Here is an 18,113-nt window from a genome sequence, read left to right as displayed (position 1 = left end):
TATTTTATTTTTTTTGAGATTGTATTTATAAATGTAGAAATATATCGAAGTTTGATACAATTTACAATGGCAATGAATGGATTGCATTTTATTTTTTTCCACCCAGCGTCTCCACATATTCTATAATATTATCACCGAAGTTTGCTGGGTGGTTATAGTTATATTTTTTGCAAAATCTTTTTACAACATGTCACTGGGACTCAATATGAGACCCATCAGAGGCAACAAATGGGTTGTCTGGATCTGAGTGATTAACTTTTTTATGAACATACCCATGTTGCCCCAAACAATCATATGCTCGCCAATAATCCATGTCAATTGTTCCCTCAACATGCTTTTGAATGAACTATGGTTTTTAATATGTACATTTAGACATATTTTTGTTATCTGTTTCAAACAAAATTCTTGTAGTTTAGTCAATGCAACAATTTTGAACATAATCTCAAAAATTAAAAAAAAGTTTTCTCTTTCATTACACGTTTCCGCACGAAAAGCCGCTAATGTATGATTCGGGGCATCATTATCGATCGATAAAAATTAAAATCGCGCCGAAATTCAACCCAAATCTTTAAATGCATTTACAATGCCTTAATCGATTTTTGATTATTATTTTAAAAACTGTCCACTTTTTTATATGTGTGTAACTTGTGTATAACGTCACCGGTCACGTAACGTAACGTTACATAACTTTAACTGCCCTAATAGAAGAATTATCAGAATCCTTCTCTAATTTTCTTGAGTGGCAACACTATTGGCATGCTGGCGACATTTAAAAAACAAAGGCAGCCATTTTTTCTTTGAGTGAAATGGTGTTTTGTGTTGATGTGAGATTTGTCGCTCGAAAAAAGTGTATTTAAAGTGTTCGATTGCGAGGTAAGTATATATATTCTGTCTTATTATTATAAATCTTTACGTAGGTTTACTATAAAACTAAAGAATCAGACTACTTTGTACTTTAGCATTCACAATCGAGTAGTAATTTTAATTTAAGGTTATGTCGCATGAATTTTTTGTCATGATTGTAACGATGTGTAACGAAATGTGATACGTTACATTCATGACATATTGTTAGGCTAGAACACATAGGTCTATTAAAAAATTGCGCGAAAAAAAGGACGATAATATTTTCAAACCTAAACAGCTGGACGGATTTCAATGTGTAAGTTATCATTGGATTGGTCTTTATCTCTAGTTTTCCATTAGCTTAATATGTTTTACCTGATTGTACAAAAAAATAAGAAAATAAAATAATTAATAAAAATGACTGCAAATTCATAACACGCAGTCGGGAGGCTATATTAGATGTATAGAATGGGTAGAAGCCAGTAATATTTTGTAGCCGAGTAGCCTCCGACTGCGTTTTATGAATTTGCAGTGTCAGTCGGGTTTTTTAATTTTTTGTTTTTAAATATTTTATTAAATGAGAAAATCAAATTACAGATGGTGCTGACGAATGCCGAAAGGCAAAAAAAATATCGAGAGAGGTTACAAGTTCAAAATCCCGAGAAATATAAAGAACTACAAACGAAAAATGCAGAAAGGAATAAAAAGCGGAAAAAAATTCAAGAGTGTTCCAAAGTAGTAATAGAACTGAAAAGGAAACAGTGGAGAGCTAGTCAAAACCGCCATAGAAAGAAAATAAATAGTGAACCAAACTGTGAAAATGATATTCCCACTGTTTGTGAGGGTACCAATGATGCTGAAAGATTGCAAAGAAAAAGATTACAAAGAAGGTTTCAGAGAAGGTGAGCTGAGCAAAAAAAACTTATGAAGAAAGAATTTAAAAAATGGAGTTAGAAGTTATTAAATTATAAAATAATAATATTATAATTATACCAAAAGGGTTTTTAAAAACCATAAAAAACAACATTAAAATTTATTGAGCCTAGACGAATAGATCGTGATGTTTTACCTGAAATTTGTATTATTAAAAAAGTTGAATTGGTATTTGACTCCAAAGAGTACTTATGTTATGAAAAATAATGACTGTGCAGTTAACATTTATTTTGAAGCGTTATATCAGTTTTCTCACAATCTGTTAGGTTCTTTTTGATGAAAATGTAGAAGTGGAATATAGTAAAGTATTCACCATATACTATATTATTGTTATATTATGCCTATAAGTAACAATTTTTTTTAAGAAAGTGTGCTCTATAGTCCTTTTTATGATTTTTTTTCAATACAATTTTGGATTAATTCATGTTTTTATTTTAATTCATTATTAAAATAATTTACCTATATCTCCATTTTTTCCTGTCGTGTGAGAGTGAGACACCGTGTCGACGTTAATTTTTTAATGCTAGGAAGAAAAGATGACTGTTGTATGTACTAAGCTTTATAAAGGTCATGTAACATTCAGTCATGTATGTAATGTTTGTTATGATGTCATGAATGTAACGGTACAATTTTTCGCGGTGATACCCAAATACAAATCTGTTGATTTACTCTTATTTAAAAGCAAATTAATTAAGTTAGGGAAATAACTAGTTTGTCAACAGTTTTAGATGGTTTTAGACATAAAATTCTACACTTGTTTTCTCGAGTATAATTAACGAGCTGCTCCGCGCGGTTTCACCACCGTGGCTCCACTCCTGTTGGTCGTAGCGTGATGATATATAGCCTATAACCTTCCTCGATAAATGGGCTATCTAACAACGAAACAATTTTTCAAATCGGACCAGTAGTTCCCGAGATTAGCGCGTTCAAACAAACAAACTCTTCAGCTTTATAATATTAGTATAGATCAGCTTTATAATATTAGTATAGATATAGTATTCTTTTTTTCCTAAACTCAACAAATGTCCAGGTATCATTTTAAAATGGGTGATGCAAGGATACCCCCAGAAAAACTATACTTATGGAAGGAAAAAGAAAATGATGTTTTTATTGAACACAATAACATCTATGATCATCAGACAGACGGCTTGAGGTTTCTGTTCAAACAGTTTAAGAAAGTAAGTACCAATTTTTATAGCTAAACCTAAATGTGAGGAAATATTTTATTATAAATTATACAGGCTTGAAAGATGAGGTAAAATAATATTATGCGTAAAACAAGTTTTAAATTACCTTTTTCTTTTCATGGCAATGAGCAAAGATTTATTTTACTGTTTGCTATTTTTTATATTCTGAATGTATAATATCTGCCTACAACTTAAGGTTTATAAAGAAATTCTCAATAAAGTTTGCAATTAAAATGAGCATTCAATTTATCTAAATAAAAGAAAATCCTGAAACATTTTACTACAAAGACATTTAATTTTCAATAGTTAAAATTATTTCATCAATTTCCTAACTATATATCACTTTTTCAATATTTTAGAAAAACCCCGGAGTGATTTTGAACTATCCTCGTCAATGTGGCAAATCTGTAACTATAGTTTTATTCCTGTATGCAATAAGGAAGCTGTTACAACAACCTGTGTTGATTCTCTGCAAGGATACCCAGGATGCTGAGAATTGGCATCAGTGCTTCCAAATGTGGAGTGGATTTTCACCTGGTAATTATGAAAAATATTAATTTGGAAAATCCAAAAGTGCACGCCTCATAATTTTTTTTTAATAAATATTTATTAATTATTATTTTTGTTTATTTAATAAAAATTAAACCACATCGAATCAGACCCTGAAAAATGAAAGGGTTCTATTCCTGAGCATACTCAAGCGTAAGAGAAAAAAAAAGACTCGATTAGTAAAGTATTTCGGTCGCTATCGTGTTAACAAGAAAAAGGATCCGCACATACAGACACACGGACGTCCAAGACAGAACTTTTTTAAACTGTTTTTTAACTAGTTTAAATAACAAAAATGACATCAAAAATATCATGAACGTTAAAAATAGTGTTTTTTCTTAATATGTGTGTGTATGTATTATCTTACAAGTGCAATGTATGATACATAAAGACATTTTAAGTTTGAAAAATCAGATGTTTTGCGCGAAGTGACAGTAGTACCCACCTCAACGCTTCGCTTATGAGGCGTGCAATAGAGGATAATAATGGTCATTCATTTCTACACATATTTTATTTTTTTTCGTATAGTATTCATTTGCCATCACTATAAGAACTGTAAGCAGATTTTAATAACAGTTAAATAAGGGTGTGAGCAGAGAGTGAGTTTGCACTCTGTCAAAAAATTGTGACGTTCTGTTGAATTCTATTTAACAAATTAGTACCTAGTCTCACTTTGATAGACTATAATCTTGTATTTGATTTTATTTTGTACTAGCGGTCCGCCCCGGCTTCGCCCGTGGTACATATTTACGTTTTCTCTACATAAAAACCATCCTCGTACTTCAAGGAATATAATAAAAAAAGAATTATCGAAATCGGTTCAGCCGTTCTCGAGTTATGCGCTTACCAACACATTTTGCGATTCATTTTTATATATAAGAAGATTAGCACACAATATTGTATTGTTGCAGTTTTTTTTATTGATAAAATATAAACAGCTATATTATATTGAATAAGAGGTTTAAAGGCCGTTTTTTTATTATTTTACTTATACATAGGTTGTTCAGACTTCAGAGCAATAGAACATAAATGTCTTAATAAATATATTTATTTTCTCAGATGAGATTGCATTTGAACCAACAAAAGCATTGTTAAAGAAGCAAATATTTATAAAATCGATGTCAGACCTGGTATCGTTCACTCGTCGAAGTTGGAGCATACTCGTACATAAAGATGACGATTTTGAGGGTTTACCGCAATTTTCTAGTGTTGATTTTTATATTTGGGCCACTTCCACTGATGTGATGGTAAATATTTGATACTAGATATTTATTTTCTTTATAATATGTGTCTTTGTGCGAATTTTATAATTATTTTAATTTTTGCTACTATGGTTTGTTTAATTTTATTTTTTTATGCTTTTTGCATTGCTATATATTTTTATTTCTAATTGAACAGTATTTTTTAGTAATCAGCTAATTCTAGCCATTCATTTTTACCTAATACTTTAGAATTTAATTACTGATAAATCATACACAGAAGAAGAGTAGGAAAACCCTATAACCGTTATAAAAATAAAATGATGATAAAAAGAGCGTGTGTGCCGAGCGCACGTGTGAGAAGTGAAACTTCTTCGGCAAGATTAGATAGTAAAATCCTCGCCTTGCTAAATGACGTGACGGTATTGCCATGATGCGACCTTAAAATTTTACTCTCATCCCGCCTAAAGAAGTCTCACTTTAAAAAAATAAGCTATACTAACTCTTACTTTTGTGAATGCGAAATGTATGTTTGTTTGTGTTTCTTGTGACGCGATAGAGTAATATGGCTAAACATCTCATTGCCATGCGAATTTACTTTGACCATGTTTGCCATGCCGCAAACCTATTTTATTTTATTTATCTTTGGGAAACAAACAAAACAATATATCTTATAAATAAGAGATAACAAACCATACACATATCAGCATAGTTTCCACTAAAAATTTAAGTTCTTTAAAAAAATACACATTCGGTCACATACAGTCTACTTGAGGATACAAATAAATAGAAATAACAAGCATGAATACTTACTTATCTTTATTTTTGTATTGCAGAAAGACCTCCCTTTCCTATCCTCAATCTACAAGTGGATTAATCCTAAAGAGAAGATAAATTTTGACCATGATAAAGGTGACTTCAAGAAACAAATATTACTGGATGCTCTGTTGGAAAATATTGTGTTGAGAAGATCTAGAATATCTATGCCTGATCAACAGGTATGACATAAATTTTATTAACTACTTTAAATTGAATCCAAAATAATAAAAAATATAGGAACTATTGGGCATATTATGCTATCATATTTTTTTATAATTTAAGCGGAAATCTTTTATAATAAACTAGCTGTGCTCCGCGGTTTTACTCGCATTGATCCGCTGCTGTTGGTCTTAGCGTGATGATATATATAGCCTATAGCCTTCCTCGATAAATGGGCTATCCAACACCGAAAGAATTTTTCGAATCGGACCAGTAGTTCCTGAGATTAGCGCGTTGAAACAGACACACAAACTCTTCAGCTTTATAATATTAAGTAAAGATAACCTTCTGAATAACACTGTATTTATAATCATGTTAATTTAATATTACTATGTTTGTTCACATTGTTTAGATTAACGATGATGAAGATTATTGTATACAACCGAAAAAATCTAAGAAGAATAAAGACGCAACTGGGAAAAAGATAAAACGATCAAAGGTCGTCCCTAAAGACATTAACGTCAATCAACCTGGTAATTCTAATCATAATAAAAATAATGGTACAAATGATGATGCAAAAATGGATATAGAAACATTTATAAATGATAAGAATCCTGTAGCAAAGGATCAAGACGAATTTGATGATAAATTCGCTGATTTGCAATATGATAGTAATGATAGTTTTATTATGGATAAAGAAACGAAAGTATTAAATGATGAACCGAAAAATGAAGTTAAAACTATTGATATAGCTTCAAACATTGAAGATAATTTGCCTAATGATGTAAAATTCAATACAGAAATCAATGTAAAAGAATCTCTTAGTGACACGAATGATACAAGTGATTATGTTCTAAAGTATAGTGACAATACAGATATACATGACAATAAAAAATCAGTTATAAGTTTAAATGAAACTTCAGACAATATTAAGAATTTATCTGATAATATATTAAAGCCAGATAGTGCAGAAAATGTAACTACTAATTCTGAAATGAAAGTCCAGGAAATATCTAATGGAGATATTAAAAACAATGATAATGCAAATTATTCATTAATTAAGGATTTTAAAAAAGAAAATGAAGTCACAGATAACAAAATCAAGCCAAATGTTTCACATAAAACAGATATAGATAGTAAGATTAATGAAATGGAAGAGAAAGCTATGAAGAAGTTCAAAGGGTCGATACTAGATAGCATATTTAATTAGTCAATAGTTAATACTATTAATGTTTCTTCTAAAATTAATAAGCAAAAAATTCGTTTTGTTTCTTAAGGTGTCAAATGTTAGTTTAAATTTGAAACAAAAAATATTTATGATAAAAATACTAAATTATTGTCATTTAAGTATTAATATTGAGGCATAATTGAATGCATTATGTTGCATGAATGCACTACTCTTTATCTATGTTTTTCTCTAAGTCAATTTCCAAGGCACAATATATTATGTTTCGGTTATTTATTTATTTATTTAGTAATCAATTAAATAACTCAATTATTTATTTAAATTTTCTTTTTGCATAATTTTAGTTTTAATATTTTTGTCACAAAGATCTTTTCAATGCATTTTGTTACCAGTGTATAATAACTTGATAATACCCAAGTCGTATTCTTTTCTGAACATGTTCAGACTTCAGTCTTATTCAAATGCAATATAACTGTAAGTGAAATTATGTTTATTTCCACTTTTTAAAATATTAACTGTATTTGAAATACGACATTTTGTATTGTTGAATAAACTATGAAATACATGGAATTGTTTTATTTACTTGAGATTAATTTTCCTTATTTCGTATATTTTTTGTGTGTTGGCAAGGACCTGGTAACTTAGTATTAATGAATATATGCGCGCATGTGTGCAAAATCCACAGAGCGCGTGAGCATGCGCCACGAATCTTAACCCACGACCATCGAAAACCACTCAATAGATTTTTGTTGATACTTTTCAGTGGCGTATCGTCATTTACGTCAAACGAACATAGCGCTCGAGCAAAAGCATTCTTCATTCTCTTTTAGGCCCTGCGCAGACGGCACACTTTTTGTGCGATCGAGTCTGCGGCGCACAAAAAGTCTGCATCACGGAGTTCGTCACGGATAGTCTGTCGTCTGCGCATGGCCTTAGTGTAAACGAAAAACTCGTATTCAGTGTTGTTCAATATTAGAACATTGCATAGAATCTTTTCGAACGCACATAACAACGAAAGAATGCTCTACGCTCATTCTACGCCTATAATGGACATAATGAGGTTAGATTGAGAATTCGCTCGTTTGATGCAAATGCACCGTTACAGAATACCACATAAGCTATCTAGAATTAGTATCTAGATAATATGCTTGCTGGACGGAATAGTATGCAATATTATTTTTTACATGAGCGTGCGGGGTTAGGTAAAAGAAACACATTCATTTTCAATATTGTATTTTTAATAACGATATAATATTTTTTTATTTGATTTTTAACACTAATAAGAGATACATTCATGTACGTTATATAAATTACCAATTGTTCAGTGTTCCTACTTAAAACTAAAGAAGGAACCTATACAAACAAAAGTATTGTTAGTTAAGTACACAAAATTTAATAAAAAATATATTTTTGTAGGAGCTTTGTAAAACGTTTTGAGCTCGTTTTAATTTCCGCACATTATACAATTTTAAAAAACACAACCGTTTGTAGGAACTCAAAAACAATGTCAAAAGTGAACAACAGAATAAGGGTGCACTCACACACATCAGTCACCGTCAAGTCACCGATGACTGATCGGTGACGGTTTGTGTACGTATCCACAAACACCAGTCACCGTCATGTTGTCCGTCAGTCACGTCGCCGGTTTGACTGAATCATTGAACACATACATCAGGCTAGTCAGTGATTAGACGTGTGTCACGCTAGAGAACATGTAGCAATTATTGACGGTAGCACGACGCTGACTGAACTGAGACGTGACGGCACCGGGTGAGTGGGGATAAAAGTATGATACATGTATGGAAAGATTATTTGACGTGCCTGACCGGTGACGTCACTGATAGATTTCGTGCCGGCGACTGTCGTGTGGGAACAGAGTCATACTAGAACTATTGATACATATTTTTTTTTAATCCTGTCCGGTGACGTGCCGTGACGGTGACTGATGTGTATGAGTGCACCCTTATATGTAGTTGGGAATTTTATATCTAAAAATATCATTTACTTATTAATTTTTTTAATATAACTATACGAGAGCAAGAAATGTTTTTTCTTATTCACTACTAAATAATTAAAGGCAATCTCCATTTAAAGCGTTAACGTACTTTTTCTTAACACGATTGTTTATAAATAATTTTACGAAAATATGTAGTTAGATAACATTATTTTCTACATTCTACTCGCACGTAAAGCGTGGGCGATAACATGAAAACAAATCATGTTTGTATATAGTTTTAATGAAAATACAATTTCTACGTCAAAACATATAGCTTGTAACATTTTGTTTGATAATCTTTATAAAATTTACGTATTTATTAATTTATATACAATTAAAATTTCAATTTACCCCTTTGCTTCGCATACCTTAGAATAGAAGGCTTAGGTACTTATATATATTTTATTAAAATAGTAATATTCATTAGGCCTTTAAATTGATGTAGATATTTCTTTTAGATTTTCAGTTAGGTATTTTTAGTTGCGACACTAAATAGACGAAAGCTATAAAAATAAATAAAGCATATCAACACCAAGGCCTTTCAATTTACGCATTATAATAACCGCATAACGTATTTCACACACACTTTAATGTACAATAGAAAATTATATTATGTACAATTATTATAGGAATGTAGCTATAGCGGAATGTTTAACAATACTTTCGCTTTTCATCATTGCTGCAACAATTTAAATTTTGTATACACTAATGTAAGTAGAGGATAATTTCATAATAACTGTGATTTTAAGTAATTTACCAAAAATTATGTACTTATGTATGTATGGATTTTATTTAAATAAGGGAACCTGAGTAAATAAAGTAAGTACATACTGCTGATAATTTGTTGTGTGTTTAGGTATATGTCTATAGCTTTTTTTTCATTTATATCACAAAAATATGTAAGTACATCTCACGTTTATACGAAATACGAACAAACTTACGAGTACGTACGTACCTAAGATTTTTTGTCGTGTACATTATTTAAAATTTTATTGAACTGAATTCAATACATAAGTTTATTTGTGTTTATAAGTGGTATACATAAAATTCAACAATGATATAATTAATCTCAATTACACTTTGAAACAAATAATGTTTTGATTTCAAAATTCAAATTCACGTCAAATTGACAGCCGTTTCGCGCCAAATTGCACAGCCCACAGATAACATCATACAGAGTAATCATAGTCCACAGAGTAATCAAAGTCCACAGGGTAATATAACAAGAAACGCCACCGTCGCTAGGGGCTCACATGGAGATATTCAGCGACGAATACTCGGAAGATTTTGTTTAAATTATCTATGGTGTTGAAGTCTAGCGCGTTGATGTTGTCATCGGCCGTGTGCCATACGCTCGGGAACGGATTTGGAATTATATGCAGGATGTCTACATCTGAAAAGTTAAAAAATGTAATTATAACATAATGCAGAAGAAAAACTAAGAGATGGCGAATGTTTTTGTTAGTCTAGAGACAATTTACATTTTTTAATGCATTTTATAATAAGTTTAAACTAATTTTTTACAAGCTTTTTATTAGCTTCACCTGTATGTTTGTTTGTAACCGACTTCTTTGGGCGCGATTTTGACCCACTTTAAACGGCCAGATTTCGTTCAAACTTTGTAGATTTATTGAGGACCGATGACAATACACTAATTTGATAAAGCGTGTTTTTTAGTTTTTTTAAACTATTATTTATTATTTCATTTCATGTGTAAAATAACCGTTACACTGAAAACCGTTATTTAACGCTTCAAAAACTTTACATAAAATCTGTTTTTTCTCTTAATGCTTTTGATAGCGAATTCTCAAATTTTCTGCGCTGATAACGTAAAGTCGATAAATATTACACATTGCATCAGCTACAAATGACTGTGTCGTGATAAGATGAACATTTGTCACGATGCATTTGATATAGTTTCCCACTAACGTTAACGTATAGATTTTTATGTATTTAGGTATATATAGCACAAGCTTATTTGTATAAGCAACTAATTAACCGAAAAATCGTCGCCTTACTCCATGACGTGACGGTATTGCAATGACGCGACCTTGAAATTTTACTCTTAACGCGCATAAAGACGTTTCACTTCAAACATATTCTTCTGAAACCTCATGGTAGACCTGCGTTTATTATAACAATAAGAAGATTGCAAACATATATTCTATTTCTATGTTGATTTGTGTATGAATATTTTCAATTCAGTATTTAAGTTATATTGTATAGTAAAGTGTATCTCTGTCGCATTGGGCATTGTCCTGTAATGACATGTGATGTTTTTTAAATAAAATAAATAAATAAATATAACTCACCCCTCCTCATAAACGGTACATGATCGTCCTCTATAAACGCGCCAGAGCTGGCCAGTTTGAAGTACGTCTGTTCCGGCTTGCCCTGCGAGTACCCAGTCAGCTGTTTCAATTCGCTCAGCCGCTGCTCAGCGCTTGCGAGGCGGACGTACCAACGCTCTGTCGTTTTGAAGTAGCTGTAGAATGCCGGGTCTGGGGTACCGAGGAGGTCTAGGAGTACAAGGACGTCCTGGAAATTTAAAAAAAAGACGGGTTGCACTCCGGAAGTGCCGGCAGAAGTGAAAACTTGATTATTAACGTTGAGCATGTTTGATATCCATCCGTCTTACGGTTTTTCGATCAGGTCACGTGTCCTGACGCGAGTTTAAGATTTTATACCCATTACAGAAAAAGTGCTCAACGCCGCTAAAGAAGTTTTCACTTCAATAAGATTTTTTGTGGTCATATTTTATGAGGGATAAAACATTATGAACTCGAATTATAATAAGTATTTCCAACGTAGGTAAGTAATCCATATTTAAAATGTTCAAATTTAAGTTCGACATGGAATACTCTAAAGAAAAATTTATTACATATTATTATATTTACAATTTTGACAATTTTAGCGTGCATCGTGATCGATTTCATCTATTTTAATTAGTAATTACCATAAAAATATGTTAAAACTATTGCGGAAGTCTGTACATAAATAACAACGTTTGTATATTTTAAAATAAAATTAAGTAATACAATAGAGATATAAATCAATAATAGAATTAACTTCCTTGTCTAAATCAAACTTAATAAAACATTACGCACTAAATCTATATAACATAGGCATTCTAGTATTACATCAACAGATAATTTCCAACAAATATCACCATCAACACGCATAGATACCATAAGAAAAAAATAGTACGTGTTCAAACCAACATACCATTCTCTGCAAGTGATTCGCGCCATCTTTGTAATGCATGTCATTCCACGTGCTGGCCAAATGTCTTGCGCCATAAATGGAGTCCTTCGGTCCCCAGTGACGGAAGGCCTCTTCTCCATCAAAGAATATGAACATCAAGCTTGGCGAGCTCGTTTTCAAGGGGTCTAGTAATGTGGACATGACCTTGGCGAGGTTTATCATCATGGCACAAGGAACCGCGGAGTCCGTCGCGCCTGTTGACCAAGGTCGTTCGTGAGTGGCATGCTTTATGCTTTTGTGTTCTTAAATTATCTATGACTAAATTAGTGTACGTTATATTATAGTGTAAAGATTTGAGTTTTGAAAAGAATACAATTTTTTAAACTCTATAAGTAGATGCCAAATGGATGTTTACCTAATTTTTATAACAATAGGGGCATCAAATATGCATAGCATAAATTTAAATATTATTATCATACTTCGAGTGTAGTGGATATCGTGTTTATGTTTACATTATTTGAATTATAGTACTTTGAGTATCACTATGCAAATTGCAAAGTGAAAATCTTTTCGATCTGCTCTAGCATTGCATCTGTCGCGTTAGAGTATATATATTCAATCTAGGCTGACTGACCCATTGAGCCCCGAACGGCCCGATCGGTCCACGGACCACGACACAATAGATTTTCTATTGTGTCTGTGATTCCGGGGCCTGAGTTATTAAATAAATACTTATAGACATGTCGGTAGGTGCCTATTTTAACAACGGAATACGGATACTGATAACAAGGTCATATTTCCTTGGACTTAAGCTATAGAATGTAAATGAAAAAAAAATCCTATTCCATTTATATTCTTGTTTTAATTCTATATTTACCACTGACTCCGAAACCGTCATTTATTTTCCTTATTTTGATTGGTGTGTGCAAAATTAGTTATGTAGGTAATCCTAAGCTTAGGATGTCCATACAAACGAACAACTCGTTTCTCTTACAATATTAGCAAAAACAAATAGGTATAAGTGGATACATTGTGATCGCTCTACTTAATCAGAATGTATCGCTCAATCGAATCATTCGAATAAATAACGTTTTCTTGTTACGAATGAATTCACGCAGAGCAAATAACAATCGGTATGTCAATAAAGACCTCATAAAAGTAGTGAGAGTTGCGTGGTCTAAGGCATGAGCTACGCGAAAACTAAAAAATAATGTACTACGCTGCTTTTCTAAAGATTTTCTGTTATAAGACTATATTATTATTGTTAAACTTTATAAATAAGATAGTTCAAGAAAATATTAATTACGTACTTAAGTCATATCACAGCACTTTTGATCTCAGCAAAATTATATAAATAAATCTCCAATTAAAATATCTAATTTATAACCTACCCAGTTAATTAAATGAAGACACGAGAATTAACAAACTCGATATTATGTGTCCTGTTAATGACACTTTTTTATCCATAATCAGCAAGCGAAGAGACTGCGCTGTCATATAAAAAAGAGCAAAACAACGAGGTCAAAGGTGACTTACAATAAGCTACCGCCTACGGCCCAAGCGACATGTAGCTATTTATTTCACTTTTATAGGTTAAAGGTTAACAATGCCCGAAGCATAGTAAACTCAGCTAACTAATTTAATAAATTCTACGTGCTTCTACAAAATTGAAATTGTGACCTTTTTTCTAAAGTTGTTATACTTTTCGTCCAATAGTTTACTGTACTTATACATAGAATTTATAAAATTGGTTTATTTTATGTGCAATTGCATTAAGAATGAACTGTGATTTAAGTATGGAATTACAACATAATATCAACAAAAAAAATAAAAAAAGACGGGTTGCACTCCGGGAGTGCCGACAGAAGTGAAAACTTGATTATTAACGATCAGCATGTTTGATATTTTGGAATGGTATCCGTCTTACGCATGGAATATAAGGGCTAAAAAAATCCGTCTAAGGGCGTATTCAGAAAGAAAGCTTGAAACTTATAAGCGCTTATCGGCGCTTGTCATGTTCATATATTTTCCTGTCAGTGCTGGTAACCCGCGCAGGAAAATATATGAACATGACAAGCGCCGATAAGCGCTTATAAGTTTCAAGCTTTCTTTCTGAATACGCCCTTACGCTTTTTCGATCAGGCCACGTGTCCTGACGCGAGTTTAAGATTTTATACCCAACGCCGCTAAAGAAGTTTTCACTTCAAAAACAACTTAATTTATATTTCATCCACTCATCAATATTCATCTTAACCTTATAAGGAAATGTCACATCGATAAGTCGTATAATCGTATCCACATAAAATAATAAGGAATCTGTTTGTACTAAATTATAAATTAATCATCACGCTTATGTGTTTGTTTGTTCAGACTTCCGACTATGTATAGAGAAATGGGACTTTCCCTGCAAAATCAGCTAGCGTCACTTATTTTAGTGTTTGGTTTGAATGAAGTTTATCTGTTATCAAGCAGTTCTTAAAAACATAGAGAAGACATTATAATGTTTTCATAATTATGACGAAAAATTTTTAACAAATCTCAAAGCTATATACTTAGTAGAACATAATTTACTTAATGAGGATAAATTTAATCAAAAATTAATTTATATTTTTTCCAACTAGCATTTTAAATTTAAATAAGTTATGAGCATTCTATCTCTAAACGTTTTTTCAAACGTTGATCATTTCTCAATTACTAAGAAACGTGCGTACATCTGCGTAATCAATGAATAATGAAATTTAAAGAGCGATCGATTTAATCTCGAATGTAAGATGAGAAATGAATACTGTTTACATTGTAACAAATCGATAACATCACACATCCAATTCAGTATTGTACTTTTTAATTTTGAAGCTAGCATGCGAACAGTTAGCGGCTTTGATAAAGTTCGGTTAAATTCCCATGGAAATGTATTCTTTCATCGCAGTAATAAGTGGCCCATTGCCCGAAATTATCAATGTACATTGTACATCTTCTATTATCTAGTAATAATCCGTAGATAATTGACAAGCTTTGCTCAGAAAATATCTGGCTAGATCAATTTTGTTGCGATTTTTGTATTAGGATTGGTATTATTAATATCGAGTGTACATCATTTTCTAGTATCCTAACTTTTTCCAGACATAAATTAAACTATAAAGCCGCTCTGTTGGACTGTTGCGACGTGAAGAAAGTTACATTTCCGCATTTGCAACATTACAGTAAGAGAGTAAGAAAGTAACGATCATAATTCTAATTTCTACTCACCAATAAATACATGCTCCCTCGTATATTTGCTGTCAAAATGGCACGCTAGTACCAAATACCTATCAGCGTTCGGGTTCAACCTAGCGATAATGTTCCTGAAGTTCAGAGTGCCAAATACCGGCGTTTTATCCGGGAACACATCCTCTGTGACGTCCCATCCGAGATCCTTCATCTCGTTGACAATGTAATTACCGACCTTCTCATGGTTGGGAGTACCAACCACACGCGGTATCAAGATCTCATCGAGCACTTGTCTGAAATGTACTCGGTCTGACAGTTTTGCTAAGTTTTTTATATCTCCATCTGTTAAATCTTGCGCTTCGTGGTAGTTCTAGAACAAAGTTAACAATTAATAGTTTAAAAAAATCATTCTTCAGGATAAGAGAAAAGAACCGTTATGGTGTATTGACACATTCATGCAAATAGCGAGGCAAAGATATCGTCGAGTCAAGAAGCAAATAGCGAACACGAATGTATAAAAAATTTCGAAAGAGACTCATTTCATTAAATCCAATTTAAAACTATAGTTACAGGCGGGAAAAACCAACAGTCGTATTTCGCATTTTTGTTTGAATATTTACGTTACATCGTGTCGGGACAGGGTCGTGCCCCGTCCGTACCGCGGCCAGGGCACAATCAAATATTATTGTATACTTTTTGTATTGAAGTGATTTATATGCCCAACCGTGGCTCAGCCGTGCACGGACAAAACCCCGCCGGCCGGGCTCAGCGTTTAAATTTCGATGGGTATTGTATCATTTGTTTCCCAGCTTCCGTACGGCCCGTCCCCGGTGCGTTGTAACGTGAATCATTATTTATTAGAAAGGATTTTAAGATTATGCACGATAATCATATAGATTAACAACTATCAATGATTCACTCTGAAAAGAGATGAAAAAATTCGGAAGTGACGGAGCAATATGGTATTAACACACCATTTTTTCTAACATTCATTATAATTTATACATGATGCAGTTTATACAGTCGCTACGAATTGACAATACTCCAAGGCAACATCCTTGTGCAAGTGAATGTATTCTATAGGTTATATTTTCTAAGGCTTGATTATTATTAGCCTTAGTACATTGTAAAGAGAACCTTTACAATATTAATTCTATACAAAATATGAATACTTTATCAGAAATATGGAAATGAAATAAAGTACCTAAAAATGTGAGCAAGTAGCTGTGCTGGTTTCACTTGAACCAAGAGAATAGCAACTTTTTCTATAACTTATGTGTTTTTCTTATCATAAATATTTTATATATATTATAAATATTATATTTTTCAGACATAATCATCATCATCATAATCCGTTAAGTGATATTGGCGGGAAAGAGACAAATACCCAGTCTATAAAAAATTGGAGAATTTTATTTATTTATTATTTATTGCTCCGAGAATCATAAAATAAAACTTAACCTAAGAATACATTTGAACATTTTGCGGTCTTATCGCTTTGCAGCGATTTCATCTAGACAATTTTAATTATTTACTAAGACCGGTGTGTGATTACCAGATATTATAATGCACCAATAGACTCATGTATTCCAGAATATAATGAATCTATCAGCATACACAATTTCACAAAATAATAATATCTGTTGAATTATTTTTGCATGCAAGAGTTTATTATTTTTGCAATTAAACCTTCACCTTTATAATACAAGCATGATAAGATTAATAATATTTTTAAATAAATTAAATACATAAATGTCTAACATGCAACTTATGCAAGATAACAAGGAGTTCATCAAAATAATCCTAAGATATTGAGATAAATTTAATTCAAATTTATGGACACTGATAAACTGCTGTGTGCCAATTGTAGCCCCTAGAAGTCAATTCACTCTATAAATATTATGCTTTTGATATCAAATCTTTGGTATGAAAGCTATTTATTTAGAAGTAACAACAATGTCTAGACTGATTATAAACAACTTCTATTTAAAAACTTTAGCTATACTTTCAGTCAGAGTAGGAAAAGATTGAAATAATAAAAATTGGTTCATTAAATTTACATGCATAAGAATAGTTTTAAAAGATCATATTCTCAACGGCACGCTAAATAATTGATATTATTGTTGGTATTGTGAACAGATGTTTCTTAAATTAGGTTAATAACTCTGTACACCATATCATGATTGTTTATATGTACAAATTTTTACTTTGTAAACTTTTGAAGTTTTGACCCATCATCCTTACAAATGATAAGAGAAGTCCATTATCAACGAATATAATTAATGTTTGTTTGTATGTTATCTGTTCATCCTAAATTACAAAATGCGTTATTCTAAAATAGTGTATTTGTAAAACAATTTCTTACCTTTTCTTGATAAAATTTTAAAGCAGGTGCATCAGTGTTTACGAATACAACACAAAATACCGTTAGCACGAAAACTGCAATCGCTTTTGCCATTTTAAACACTGCACAAATTACTATTTTTCACGAAACATATGTTGCGAAACGCACGTCTTCTTTACTTCTTCAAATACAAGTTTCTGATTTCTCCCACTATTCCGATAAAAGTAGTTTTAACCTTCGAAAGTTTTCTCGTTTCACATTCGACCCCCAACCCGACAGCCCTACCCATTCAATACTTTGTTTTGACACTGACAAATGACAGCCCGTAAACTTATATGCGAACTTGAGTGTAGCCACGTGAGTAACAACTTTTTACCAAAAACTTCACACCAAAATAACTTTTCTGAGAGATCAACATTTGAATCGAAATATAAAAAAATGAAAATTTATAAATAATATCGATTGAACACTTGTGTTTATAGATAAT

At 31.9% G+C, this 18,113-nt stretch overlaps 2 protein-coding genes across 2 annotated transcripts; one reads left to right on the top strand and one right to left on the bottom strand.

The window, feature by feature from the left end:
- The first annotated feature begins 700 nt into the window (after positions 1-700).
- Positions 701-7,440, top strand: LOC149906306 (uncharacterized). The gene is made up of 7 exons (XM_090104512.1): positions 701-873; positions 1,441-1,745; positions 2,807-2,954; positions 3,323-3,500; positions 4,572-4,759; positions 5,548-5,709; positions 6,102-7,440. The coding sequence occupies exons 2-7, from the start codon at positions 1,441-1,443 to the stop codon at positions 6,897-6,899; spliced, it is 1,779 nt and encodes a 592-aa protein (XP_089960638.1). The 5' UTR covers positions 701-873; the 3' UTR covers positions 6,900-7,440.
- A 1,878-nt stretch (positions 7,441-9,318) lies between these two features.
- Positions 9,319-17,930, bottom strand: LOC149906305 (glutaminyl-peptide cyclotransferase-like). Its single transcript, XM_090104589.1, has 5 exons — positions 17,648-17,930; positions 15,322-15,652; positions 12,097-12,329; positions 11,184-11,409; positions 9,319-10,264 (listed from the first exon to the last, which is right to left on the bottom strand). The coding sequence occupies exons 1-5, from the start codon at positions 17,738-17,740 to the stop codon at positions 10,113-10,115; spliced, it is 1,035 nt and encodes a 344-aa protein (XP_089960715.1). The 5' UTR covers positions 17,741-17,930; the 3' UTR covers positions 9,319-10,112.
- Between the last annotated feature and the right edge of the window lie 183 nt (positions 17,931-18,113).

This window comes from Colias eurytheme, chromosome 8 (assembly GCF_061535395.1).
Source record: "Colias eurytheme isolate Ceu_HAF_F1 chromosome 8, ilColEury1 Martin Lab GWU primary, whole genome shotgun sequence".
NCBI lineage: Eukaryota > Metazoa > Arthropoda > Insecta > Lepidoptera > Pieridae > Colias > Colias eurytheme.
This window is presented reverse-complemented; position numbering and strand designations above follow the sequence as displayed.

Bases quoted from the DNA above. Each gene is read 5' to 3' on its own strand.
- LOC149906306 (XM_090104512.1), top strand. From the start codon at position 1,441: ATGGTGCTGACGAATGCCGAAAGGCAAAAAAAATATCGAGAGAGGTTA. The intron at 1,746-2,806 runs GTGAGCTGAGCA...ACAAATGTCCAG, and splicing joins CAAAGAAGGTTTCAGAGAAG to GTATCATTTTAAAATGGGTG. The intron at 2,955-3,322 runs GTAAGTACCAAT...TCAATATTTTAG, and splicing joins TGTTCAAACAGTTTAAGAAA to AAAAACCCCGGAGTGATTTT.
- LOC149906305 (XM_090104589.1), bottom strand. From the start codon at position 17,740: ATGGCAAAAGCGATTGCAGTTTTCGTGCTAACGGTATTTTGTGTTGTA. The intron at 15,653-17,647 runs GTAAGAAATTGT...ACTTTGTTCTAG, and splicing joins TAAAATTTTATCAAGAAAAG to AACTACCACGAAGCGCAAGA. The intron at 10,265-11,183 runs GTGAGTTATATT...TTAACTTTTCAG, and splicing joins TGTACCGTTTATGAGGAGGG to ATGTAGACATCCTGCATATA.